Source organism: Pterocles gutturalis, unplaced genomic scaffold (genome assembly GCF_000699245.1).
Source record: "Pterocles gutturalis isolate BGI_N339 unplaced genomic scaffold, ASM69924v1 scaffold24225, whole genome shotgun sequence".
Classification (NCBI taxonomy): Eukaryota; Metazoa; Chordata; class Aves; order Pterocliformes; family Pteroclidae; genus Pterocles; species Pterocles gutturalis.
The window spans coordinates 35,505-48,765 of NW_010138928.1; the positions used below are offsets into that span (position 1 = coordinate 35,505).

The 13,261-nt window shown below is 41.0% G+C and overlaps 1 protein-coding gene across 1 annotated transcript in view; it reads left to right on the forward strand.

Moving 5' to 3' along the window:
- LOC104468909 (lateral signaling target protein 2 homolog) overlaps window positions 1-12,337 on the forward strand; it is a gene marked incomplete at its 5' end in the record, with an annotated part of 40,748 nt that extends 28,411 nt beyond the window's left edge. The window contains 2 exons of the mRNA XM_010083194.1: window positions 10,482-10,585; window positions 11,508-12,337. Of these exons, the coding sequence (XP_010081496.1) occupies window positions 10,482-10,585; window positions 11,508-11,639 (236 nt within the window). The remainder of the gene's footprint in view (window positions 1-10,481; window positions 10,586-11,507) is intronic.
- Window positions 12,338-13,261: the final 924 nt, after the last annotated feature.

Genomic DNA, 13,261 nt, shown 5'->3' on the forward strand with positions numbered 1-13,261 from the left:
TGGACTATAGCCCTAGTATGGTAAACATTTTATTAAAAAATGGATTAAAAGATGTCAGAGCACTTGGAGTCAAAGAATAAGAAAAGAGGAAGTAGATGTATGAGATGGAGCAAACAAGAAAGCAATCAGCTTTGATCTTCAGGGCTAAGTGATGGTTTCAGCACACAAGGAGCCCAATTATCAGAGCAGTGGTATCTCTGTGGTCAAGTGAGAAATACAAGACAACTGTCAGCTCTGAAAATGAAAAATTGTATCGAAGCTTCCCAGAAATGCAAGTGTGCAGTAATTTCCCTGTGCTTTAAAACTTTGATCTGTTGTTGTCTATTTGTCCACATACACTGCTGTTCTTCTGGTGAGAGGTCCCTTCCAATCTCTAACATTCTGTGAATGCAGGATGACTAAAAACTGAGTGATAAGCTGTGTACGAGTCTGCTTGTGTGCGGAAGGAGGTGACCAACAGAAAAGAAATGTTAGTCATGTCATTTGTAATAAAGATCAGAAATCCCAGGGGTGGGAACGACACCCTCTTAAAGATCAGGTTTTAGAGTAATTCTATATATTTATAAGTTATTTTGTGCTTACATAAAACCCATGGTTTGCTTGCTCACCCTTCTAAAGCTGCAGGCTAAAGGATCTCTAATCTATTTATTTAGAACAGCAGTGCTAATTCATGTATAATGTGGTGTAGAAATATTATCTCTTCTGGAGGAAGATGATTTGGTGGCAGATAAAGAACTATTCAGTAGTCATTTTAATTGATTTTTCTATTGTGCCATAATTCAGAATGTCACAGAAGGTGCAGTAAAGAAAAAATCTCTAGGCAAAATCCTTACCACCTATAGGCAGTATTGGAAAAGAATGCAAGAGATTATTCATTCTCTACCATTTCAGTTGATATTCTTTTGTTTAGAATCGATGCCTGATGCTGTCAGTGAATTTGACTTACGGAATTGTAAAGCAAGTTATTAGAAACTGCAGGATGCTGAATAATCTTCTCACAGCGGATGTACGTTTTGTCACAGCAAAGTCACTTCGCTTCCCTAGCAGGTTGTTTGGCTTTTAAGGTCCTTCAGCTTTTCATGCCATCTTCTGTTGACACAGGAAAGGTTTTGTTTGGAGAAGTGCAGCCTATGGCTTAGGATGTTATTTACTGAAATTGAGGACACCAGTCGGGGTGCTTGGGTGATGTTATGGCCACACAGGAGAATCTTTGGAGTTGCAGGGGCCCCTGCAGCACCCAGGTGGCATGAATCAGTTGTGTCCCTGCCCTAAGTGAATGGTAAAACCCAGCCTAATTACATATGCAGATAACTACAGCAAAAACAGCCTCCTCCTGCCTGCACCTTTGTTCTGAAAGAGCAGGTGTTTCACGCATGCCTGTGTGATGGAAAGCAGAGCCTTGTGTGATAACCAAGTCCCTTTTGAATAAGTAGACTTGGATGCCAGAATGAGCTTGGCTGCCTTGGGACATTTTTTTTGCTGTGCTAACACGTCCTCTCACCAGAGCCAGTTAGTCAGCGCTCCAGCAGGTACTCTGCTTTTGGTACCCGCGCTTGCTCACTGGGAAGGCTTGGGCATGGTCTGAATCAATTTCCCTGCAGACTTTCTCCAGGAGTTTTACTTGGCTTGTTTGTAAATGGTTATGCTGTAAACACCAGCTTGTACAAATCAGTAGAGCTCCTGACTATGTAAACTAAGTGGTCTGCTGTTACTTAGCTTTCAGACTTGCTGATGGGCAGGAATTTTCTGTATCACAGACACAGAGTGCTGGGGAGCATGGAGATGAGCTCCATCCTCTAAACCGGAACAAAACACAAAAGGCCTACAAAAAGGGGCATCTAAAGTGGGTCAGTCTTAAATTTGTGGGAACTGTAGAAACACCGATTCTGTCCGCTTTCCTCCAATACCTTCCATGCCTCCGTCCCTTCAGGTCACAAGTTGTCATTGCTGGCAATGCTGTACAGACCTTTTTCTACTGAGGTATGCAGTGATAACTAACAGGATACATGTTTTTGCTATCCCTAAGGCATGCAGCATGAGGTGTAAACTTACAGCAGTATTTTAACCTCAGCAGCCATGTGCCTCTTCCCCCCTTACAATAGCCCCCCCACTTACCTCATTTTTCCTAGCTGCTGTGGAAGCAACAGCCCCTGACTTTGGGTGGTGTTTGGGTGCAGGTAGAAGATGTCTCGTGGTTAAGGCAACCTTTGTTGTAGGAACATTGTGCCCTATTTCTTGCAGCAAGCCTGAAGGGTTTGTCCTCCAAGCCAAATCTGAGACACAGGCCACCAACAGCAGTACATTGCAGTTTTTCCTGTAAATGGATTCAGTGCAAAGTCTGAGAGCATTGTACCAAACTGTTGACACCATTGATTATATCCTTTTTTTGTACATTGCTTCTACACTTCAGGTCACTCTTAATTATTTCAACTGAAAGTGAAAACAATTTAAAGCAAATGAGCACATCAGTAGCTCCTCCCTTCTGCCATCGTGGCAGAGCATGAGCATGTATCAAATTGAGCAAGGCCAGCAAGCTGCCTGCCAGGAAAGCTTTTTCCAATTATCAAATAAATCCTTCTTACAGAAAGCACTGAATGTTTAAGATTGCATCCCATCAATGGTAATAAAAAAAAGAAAGCAAGCCTGGCAACCTGAACAAATAAATGAATAGTTGTAAGATTCTGATGAAGGTTCCAGCCTCTACACGGATTATGAAGATGAATCACTTGTTTTTGTCAGTTTTCTCATTCTTACTGTATATAATACCCACCAGCTGGTCTGGGTCATAAAACAAATATGAATTTTTATTATGAGCCAACTGACAATGGCAAGGCTATAAGAGTTGAATCTTTTGACCTTCTGAAGGTTGGAATACAGTAACTACAGGTTTAATTGGCAATCCAAAACAAAAGCATTTGCAAAAGTACAGGTGAGTCTTTGGTGTATATGTTCATCTTTGCTGTCCTAATGCTATAGAAGTTTATTCAAGAAGCATATGTATTTATACTTCATATAGTATAAATACCACCATAATTTTATAGGAAGAGAATGTAAAGCAAGAGAATGTAAAGCAAATATATTTGTTTTCCTAGAATATAAGATTAATTTATGCAGTATTCCATAAATTAGTTTTAAATATAGTAAAATTTCATGCCCCAGTTGTATGAATGAGAAGATGGCCAATGGGGACAAAGTTCTGTGTATAAACTCAAAGCAAATTATAGTGGCAGCTGCTCAGAAAAAAACAGGTTGGGCTCTTTGTTACCAGTGGTTCTTGCTCTGAATTGCAGTAACAGCAGAAGGGGCCCATGTCCCAGGACCTTCTGTGGTGCTGCCTTTCTCCCTGTGTCCTGGTGAGCTATCAGCCAGCACGGTGAGAAGCTTATTGGGAAGTTCCTCAGCTCCAGCTTGGGACAAATCACTGTTGGATAATAAGCTGACAAAGAAGTTTGCATGGGACTGAGAGCGGGCAGCGTGGGCCACACATGAATTGAACTAAACCTCTACATCTGAAAATGTACAAAAATTACTCTTAATTAACCTAGTATAAATGTATCCCTGCAGGGACAGACCTGAGTAATTCTTAATATCTTTTAGAGCTTTTAAAAAACATCAGGGAAGTAGGAGTTTGATATCTTTCTGCCATTTGTGTGGCTGGGATCTTGTTTCCAGCCTCAATGCAAAACTTGCTTTTTGTTGTTAGCCAACAGTGTCCCATGTGTGTATATATATATATACACACACACAGATTAACTTTTTTTTGTATTGATAAGGATTTTTATGTATTCATTTCTTTATCAATCTCTGAATGTGATCAAGCATAAGTCCTTGCTCACCATATTTGGGAGCATTATGTTTATCCTTCTGAGCTTGATGATTTTAATAATGAACTTTGGCATATCTGAGTTTTGATAATACATGTATTTTGGGGTAATTTATTGGTCAGGAAGATTCATTTGTTGTGATTGAGGAAAGGTGAATATTTTTAGCTGTATATGTTGTGAAGTTACAGGCTGCCTAAGAATGTGAGTTATACTTCTAGTCTAGGAAAAAGCATGAGACATCTAGAAATCAGAAGATTTTCTCAAGGTAAAATAGAAAGCATTATGAAGCTATTGGTGCTCCGTGAAAATATTCGCTGTAGCATCTCGACTCTCACTGCAACCATACATTTATTTTCAGTCCTTATCCCTCTAGCATTCAGGCATTCATACAGAACTGCCTTGCATGCTGCCGCCTAGTTATAACTCCAGCCATAATGGATTTGCTGTGGCTGCCAGTACAAATAACTGTTTGTGCCAAATGGTGTTAGCATCTGTTTGCCGCACAACAGCACACTCTTTCTCCTTGATCCCTTCCCATCTCATAATATTCCAGCCCACCCACTTCTGTCTAGTCACAAGTCCTCACTGCTCTCCAACCAGCAGCATGAGCAGAATTCGGTAATTTATGGTCCCAAGGATCAAGCTCTTGTTCTTGTTGCAATAAGAAGTCACAAGGTCAAGAAAACCTACCCATGCTACTGTGTGTGCAGAATCTAATCACTGTGAGTCTAGAATTGGCTGTCAACTCTGGCTGAATGCTTCGATTTTTCTTTTGCCCTCCATGTGCCTATGGCTACTCTATTATTTATAATGATGACCAGCAACACTTTCTAAATGAAAGAAGTTAAATTGTTGCACAGTTCAGTGGCCAAACATATTCAGTCCACATAACTTTTTACTTTTCCCTTGTTCAGCAGCTCTGCTTACACCATGTGAGAGAAGAATCTAACATCAAGTTGTACATATTGAGGCAATGTTTTACAGTCTGCTGAGCATATTTAATAATGTATGTAAAATTAGAGGATTTTGTACGGTTTTTAGGTCGTATTGCTATAATTTGATCTGATTTACGTTTTACCTTTTCAAAGACTATCCCTTCCTGTCAGCACAGTGTGGAACTTGTTGAAGCTTCATTGCAGGAGGAGAAAACATCCCAAAGTACTGTAAAGCACAGGCTTATTCAGCTCCACAATGGCATAGCTGGGATTTTGATTATGTTTGAAATTTTTTGTCCTAAAAATACACACATTGAGTGTTCTTCTAGCATGTAGTATATAGATCTACATTATCAACTTGTTTCTAGTTTGTAATTGTTGGTAGGTCTTACAGAGAAGACTCCTAGTAGTGGTTATATGGAAGATCCAGGTCTGTGGTCCATCTGATCTAAAGTGAGGTTTTAAACCACATCCCAGTGGAATGAGTCAGTGTTTTCTATCAGAGTTGTCCATTTTGCATAAGTTACTATTTTGCTCAAAGAATGAGTTTCTGATCACATATCTGTACAGCATGGATACAGGACGTCTTCGTTCAAGGTTGTGTGGAATCAGGCAGAGCAAAGGCTCGAGCCCAAGTCTGCAGAGCTCCATGCTTTGGTGAAAGCTTTCTAGGTTTGCACAGAAATTCTGTCCTAAGAAAGCTGTTTGATAAGAGCTGTCCTTGAAACTAATAATTCTGTACCTCTGTTTTCTTCCTCACCTCCAAAATTTTCATGAAGTAATATTGTTGAAGCAGAAAATTTTATTTTTAATTTAAAAATTTCAAGCGAGCCATAATCAGCGCTGAATCTACTGAGCCAAGGGTCAAGATGACTTTGGTACAACTGCCTCCTAGGAATCATATAAAAGTCAGAGATGGCCCGAAATGACATGTGGAAAACTGTGTGTGATGAGGGACAAAAAGGTTCATCTTACTGTGGCAGTTGAAGTGAGAAGGTCAAGTCATGTCCCCTTAGTTCTCTACTTTCCATTTTTAAAACCGTGAGAATTTATATTTCCTGCTTTCATCAGAAGAGCTACAGCAAGCCCATCTGACCTTTTTTGGAGCTGTGAGGGTAATGCACTTTGATAGCTGCAGCGGTGTAAGTTCCGCAGGCTGCTGTAGGAACAGCCCTCTTAAGGTTAGTCTGGTAAAAGTATAATCAGGGTTATGCATGATGTGCTCTAAGATCTAATACACATCGATGCAGGAGGAACTTTCAGTTTGACTTTTGCATTAGGAATATTTGATAAAAAAATGAAAAGATGCAGAAGGGGTCTTTTTTGCTAAATTGGGCCTTCTGTAAGCTCCAACAACTTTTGGGATTGCTTCTTTTTCCCCAACCCAGTCTTGTATGTCTCAGCACCACTGAATGAATTTTCTGGTCTAATGTTGTTTTAATCAACACTGTTGATGGATCCAGCTCCAGGCTCACTTCTCCTTGTGTAGTGGGACACACAGATGTTCTCCTTGGTTCTGTAAGATTAGGTGGGACCGCAGTAGATCCTATTGCACATACTTAAGCAAAATGAATTGACATGTGCTTTTTGACAGTGTTTATGACGTCTATGATTTTTATCATGATTGTGGTTTTTTTAAAACTCCAGCATCTTGGACTTATGTGAGATCTTTAACTTCTATAGAACAGAAAACTTTTTTAGCTAATGAGGCTGCAGAGACATGTAAACATGAATTCCAAAAGCTACAGCATGAAACAAATAAAAAGACTATAAAATTTCATTATTTATGGGAGATCGTAATGCAAGATTTTTGAATCGTTAGGAGTTGGGAATACTGTTTCTCCTTTTTAAATGTCTTTTTCAGTCTTTACACTATTTAATTTTATCTTGTGCCTCTTCCTTTCTCTAAATTTGTTTATTATTCATTTCAGTACTTCTCTTCCTTTCTCTGCTTTTTTTTTCTGTACGTGCTTTTAATGTTTTCTTCTGAAATTTATTTCTGTCGTCTTTCTGTCTCGTTAATCCCTTCCCTCTCTTCCTCCTCCTCTTTGATGTTTGTGCTGTGGTCTTCATCCATTTCCCAACAGACTTCTCTTAGCTCTCATTGCATGATAAAGCAGTGGGCCAATTAGCCCCCGAACAAGGTTTTCCCTCCATTCCTTGTGCAGATCCGGGGCGCAGAGGCAGCTAGTGCTTTAGAGACTGGATGTTTCCATTTGCTGCTGCGCTCCGAGCTAATGGAGCAGTGCAGCCCGGAGAAGGACTATAACATAAAAAGCCTACGGGTGCTGTGCTGCTGCCCTGCTTCCAGGACGTCTTCAGGCTAATGCTTGGGGTTTCATTTGTGTAACTCACTCTGCTCCTCGTATTGAAGCTTTATCCCCTCATGAGACTGCTCTTCAGAGAGTATTTCAAAAACCTGCCCTATAAAAAGCCCAATGACTCAATCATTAATATAAGTAAGTCAGAAAGGCTGCTCCCGAGGTTGAGCGAGATGAGGTTTGTGAAGGGGACCTAGGGGGTGGTCCCCTCGCTACAGGGGCTTGCATGGGCTCAGAGAGACCAAATCGTTCAGGGCTTCATCCTTCCTGACAGTGTGAGCGCTTCGGCTCCCATCCAAGATCGCATTTAATTTCTACATGCATACTCTCAAAATGAAGCCTCTGTGTTTGTATTCAGTGTAAGCACTTTTTCAGTCACAGCTGGAAGCAAAGGCATAGGGCTAATGGCTCAAAGTTTCTTATTTCAAATGTTATTTCAAGGGTGCACCGCTGTATGATTTTGGGCAAGACATTTCTCTCCTGATTTCTCTCCACACACTTACTGACTGTAGCTGGGTGATGAGGATTAAAGCAATTAATGTTTGTACAGCATTTTGAATGTTAAAAGCGGTTACATAACTAAGTGTTGCTATTTGGAGGTGTGCTGCAGTGCGGCACATCTCAGTGCGAGCAGTGGGGATGTCAGGAGGGCACTAAAACCCAGAAGCCATGGGGCACGGGGCTGGCTGCATAGCCCTGTCAAAGGGCCTTGCTGTTGTTGAGTCACTGTCTGGGGGAAAGCGTGCCCTTTAGCTTGCTCTGCTGATGCGTTAATTTAGTGAATCAGCTGGTGTGACACCAATGTGGAGGTACAGAGTCCCTCTAAAGTGGGAGAATATTCCATAGAGAGGGTCATACTGTTTCTATACATTGAGTACCAGTACGATGTGATTTATTTTTTAATGCATTTATAAAAGCAAGGTTTGCAGATGAATTCATCTGGCGGTCAGGTAATTCTGTAACCATGACCTATGGACTATATGATTATTACGAGTTTATGAGTTTACGAATTTACATTTATCAAAAGAAATTTTCTGTTTCTCATGGGGTTTTTTGCAATTTTTATTTAGCACTGGAGACAAATCTATACAAGGTCAATTAAAACACAACTTTTTAATCATTGCACTTCAAGGGCAACAGTAGAAAAATCAAATAAAACCCAAATGGTAAATACCTGATAAGAAAGCTGCTTTCTGTTGATGAGCTCCAGAGTCTTTCTGGTGGGCTTGTGTTAGCTTATAACGTGTCTGGAGTAATCAGGATCTACGGGAAGGAGTGACTATGGTACTGCTGCAGAAGTTGTAGTTCATCTTGGCATGCTGCAGTTTGTACAAAAAGGGCCTGTGTTTTGTGGCTTTTCTCTGGACATTAAAATCGGTAACTAGCAGAACATGGTAGCCCACATTATAATGCAGCTGATAAAGCATCAGTAGCAAAGTAGGCATCTTGCCAAACCTGCTTCCACCAGCTCTGTGTTCATCTGGGAGGGAGACCTGATGGCACAGAGCTTGAATAACTTCCTAAATTTTCCTGTCTTTAAAATTAGTGAGAATGAACAGTATGGTTAAATCCCTGAAAACATAATCAAGGCTATGTAGTCTGATGGCAAGTGTTAAACAGGAATGTTGTTATTGGCTTGGTTATTTGGTTTAGCATATATGTGATAGCCCAAGGGACTTCCTGGGTGGAGAACACAGAGATGCTCCAAGGTCAGCAGGCTTACCATTGTTTCAGATCAGAGATTCCTGTGAAAGTTTTATGAAGTTTTCAAAATCAGCATCACATTAGGAAGTTTCACTGGAGGAGTTGCATGTAGTAGCTAAGGAGATTGCAGAGAAGGAAAAGAACAGGAAAGGAAAATCCCTTGGTTCATTGCTATTAAGGCTCCGACTTAAGCTGGCAGTCCTGCATCTCCCTGCTGCTAAAGGAAATCGCAGAACATTTTCTGGTGAGCTGTTCACAGGGATAAGGTGAAGGCTGCTGTATGCAACCATCTCCTTTTTTTTTTTTTTCTCACCACATCAGTCATTTCTCTGCACACAGACTTTGGTTTTGGTTGCTGTCCCTATAGTTGTGACCTTTATCAGACCAGTTCGTTCATTAAGATTGCTTCCTTGAACTAGTTTAACTTCCAGAATAGTTTAGAGGAGCCCATAAAAGCTGAGTCAAGATTTGAAGATCTTTGTTTTTATTAATCTGGTTTTTTGAACATTTTCTGCATTGAATGCCATATCCTTTTTACTTTTAATTTGAGAAATGTTGCAATGTGACAAACACAAGAAAACTGGTCATAGTTATGTTTGAACAATACAGTGGATTTTTCATTTAATTATCTTCTGCCTGTAGCTTTAGCCCTCTTGACCTCTGCATTAACTACACCATATATTTTGTTTGATAATATGTTCCTTAAGGCAGGGAACTTGCTTGTCAGGTTTATAAATCAGCAATTGCATGGGATGCATACTGTAAATAATACTCGGAGAGAAGCTGCATACAGGAAACTTGGGTAAATACATCCAGCAGTTCGTGTTCACTGTGTCCATGGATTCCTTCTGTTTTGCCCTTCATTAGATTTTTAACAACATAATTAAGCAATCAGCTGGATCATGTCTATACTCATAATCTTAGACTCTGAGGTCATGTCAGCCTGACACTAGCAGAAGCAGCTCAACAGAAGGGAGCCTAATACCTTCTGCTTTGCCAAAACCAAATCATTTCCCTGCTTGGCTTTTATGAGAGGTTAGAGAGCTCACAGGAGAAATAAACAGCTGAAACATGCTGTTAGGGATAATGGTTGAATTCTTTCTCTGCTAAGTCGTATACACTTGATTTTTGTGGTTTTGCTGTAGTTCCTGGTGACTTCCAGTAAGAGTCCTAATAGTTTAGCAGACAGTAATCAGGCTCCAAGTTTATTATCTTGTAGAGTCGCTTGCCTCCTTGCAGAAAAACAGCTGTCCTTTCTGTAGGGAGGGCTGGAGAGGCTGGGAATGATCTCAGCTCTAAGGTTTTTTTTGATGGCTGCTTGCATTGACAAAAACACCTGTGTTCCAGCTCTGCTTCAGTAGTCTCTTGTCTTCATACTTTATTTTGCTTATCTCCTTTTCCCTGCCACTTTCACTCGAATAGGGTATATTTCATTTTGAGTCCAGAGCTGCTGTGTGCTGTTTCTGTGCTGCTGTGCACTGCCCAAAGGCGGGCGCCTGGCAGAGGAGGGGGGTGTTGAACCCTCTGGGACATCCTGAACTCACCCATCTGCCTGTTTGCAAAGCACCTTGAGAAACGTGGATGAAAGCAGCTGCTGTTATATTTCATTCTCCTACTCCCTTGAGGATCTGGTAATCGCATATTTGTTTTTATTCCCTTTTGATTTATGTTCCCTTTTGTTGCTGTGTTTCTGACAGATCCTCCTGACTGGGTTCCAGATGAAGTCTGCAGCTACTGCACTGCGTGCAAGGCTCCTTTCACTGTCATTCGCAGGAAACACCACTGTCGGAGCTGTGGCAAGGTAATGACTCAGTCAAATGTGAGAAACTATCTGCCAAAGAGAACAGCAAAATTACGTGCACCAGAGAAACTCAAGCTGCATAGCAAAATGCCTGCGCTTGGCCAGGGTTTTCAAGTCACAAATGGTTTTGTATGTCTTGGCTATGTTTAGAAAGCCGGGGGGGGACGGTTTTGACTTTTACACAGCAGTAAGCATTTGTTTTCTGAAAAGCAGAACTCCCTGTTGAGATCCTGGAACAAAAAATCCAGAGTCACTCTAGACAATTGCTCTGAGCTTTACTGAGCCACAGCAGCCTGCACTGCGAGGGACAGTGCACAGCTCAGCGGCAGGGTTGGTGTGTCCCTTTGGTTTCCTTCTAAAGCTTTGCAGGAGGAATGCAGTGTGCAGCGCTGCTGCTTTGCAGGTTTGTGGGTGAGGAAGAGGGAGTGAGGGAGAATAAAGCAGGTGTGTGCCTCGGGAAGCCAGAGATCTGCAATCTCATTTTGCTTGCTTGCTCCCTGGTGTACAAGTTAAAAAGGAAGAGGGTAAAGAAGCTGTTTCTCTTAACTTTATAGTGGACTTGCAGAAGTAGGAACTTTGGAGATATTCACAAATGTTCCCCTAGGCTTTATTTAAAACCAATGGAGAGAGATGCTTCTTTTCGTCTGTGGTGGGGCTGCCTTCCCCTGGGACCTGCAGAGGTACAAGCCTGCCTTGGCTAGTGTCCGTGCTTGGGGACCTGCATCAGAGAGGCTGAGCACTCAGATTAATTAGCCATCAGGCTGTGAACTGTCTGCAGAGGACTTCCCTTGCTATGCTGAAGAGGATGGTGTCGCCAATACACAAGAGCCCAGCCCGTAGAATCTCTCCCCTCTTTTGACATCAATCTTGTCCCATCCAGTTCTTCAAAGAACTGAAGTGTGATCTCCCTCTTGTTTTTCAGATCTTCTGTTCCCGCTGTTCCTCCCACTCTGCTCCATTACCTCGTTATGGTCAGATGAAGCCTGTCCGTGTTTGCACTCACTGTTACATGTTCCATGTCACTCCTTTCTATAGTGACAAAGCTGGTATCTGACATTAAACTTCTGGTGTGTCTTCTGGAGTCTTACATGGACTGATATATTTGACCTAAGCCAAGAATTCACTTGAAAGAGGGGACCCCGTGAGGGCATGTAGGCCTTGACATCCATTATTATACATTTTGTACAGACAGTTTTTATTGCATTTTACTAAGCTGCTAAAGGGAAGTATGAAGCGTCTGTAGCTCTTAAGGCTACAGTACAGTCTTCCATAAATTTCTGACATTAATGTTACGATGCCATATGCAGAACAAATGCACTGTGTGGAAGGAAATAGAGCTCAGAGAACTGAACAAGTGTTGCTGCTGTCTTACATCCTAGGAACAGAGTAGCCAGTTAACCAGTCCATCCCAGCAAATCAGTCCCAAAGCTCGGACACTTCTGTGCTCACTAAAATACCAGCATGGCTGTGGATGTCAGTGTTCTCCCTCCTGCTGTGGTTTAACTTTACCATTATAAATTTTTGCTACCTATGCTAGGATTAATTAAAACAAAACTATTTCAAATCCATATTCAACATTTACAAAGGCACAATTTTCTTTGAATTGCATAGGAAACACTGAAGGTCTTGAAGTGGTATATTTCTGTTGCCTTTCATTTACCAAGCAGAGCAATAACTCCAATTTGTCTTCTAAAAATTAAGTTTTACAACTTCCAGTTCCATATTTTGGAGTTTTGGAAGTATTTATAATCTGCATCATTTACACTAGATCCTGTTAATAAAAGTATAACCCAGAGCTTTGGTTTCTATCTCAGCATTTAAACATAACAAACTTGAGAGGAGATTGTTACTAAATGAATATGAAAATCCGTATTTTTGAAAGAGCTTAGCAGCAAAATTCAGTGGATGTGACAAATTATTGCCCCCATACTGAGTTTTTTTAAATGGTTTTTTGAAAGGCAAGTATGTAGTGATACATTCAAAAGGTCCTATGGTACAGTCAGCCAGAGAAGGGCACTTGTTGTCCACATGTGGCAGAGTAACTGCGTATAATATTGCATACTGTTACTTCACTCATGCTAACAGCTCAGAAGATGTTTGTATTTATCTGAAACACCAAGGATTAATTTTCTCTCCACTTGGAGAGGAAAGAAATAAGACTCACATGGATTCATGCGATGATCTTGCACAAACTGTTTGCAGTAAGAGCTCCCCGAGCGCTGAGGTTTCAAAGGCGTTTGGACACACTTTGAGTTAGCCACGTGAAAAGCAAGACAGTGTGCTGTGGTTACAGAGGAAACGAGATCAGGAGCTCTGTGCTGCGTCCCCTTTCCTGACTTTGTGTTACACACTGTGTTTCAAAGTGATAAATACAAAAAAGGGTGAGGAAGTTCTTCACAGTATCATGCTTAAGAGAGGTCATAATTCAAAATGATAAAGCAAAACTGGCCAGTGTTGATTTTTTTTTAATTTATTTTTGGGGGGACATTCCCTTTGTTAAGTGGTTTAATATTCAGTGTTAATGAGCCATATAAGGGTACAGAAGTTTGGCACTACTGTTGTTTTGAATCAGATGAAACAGCTTCACTTAGTTTATGTGTAATGCACAAGCCTTATGATGCTGCCTGTAGACAATGTCAGCTATGATGTGTTATCCTCACCTTATTTATATTTTTA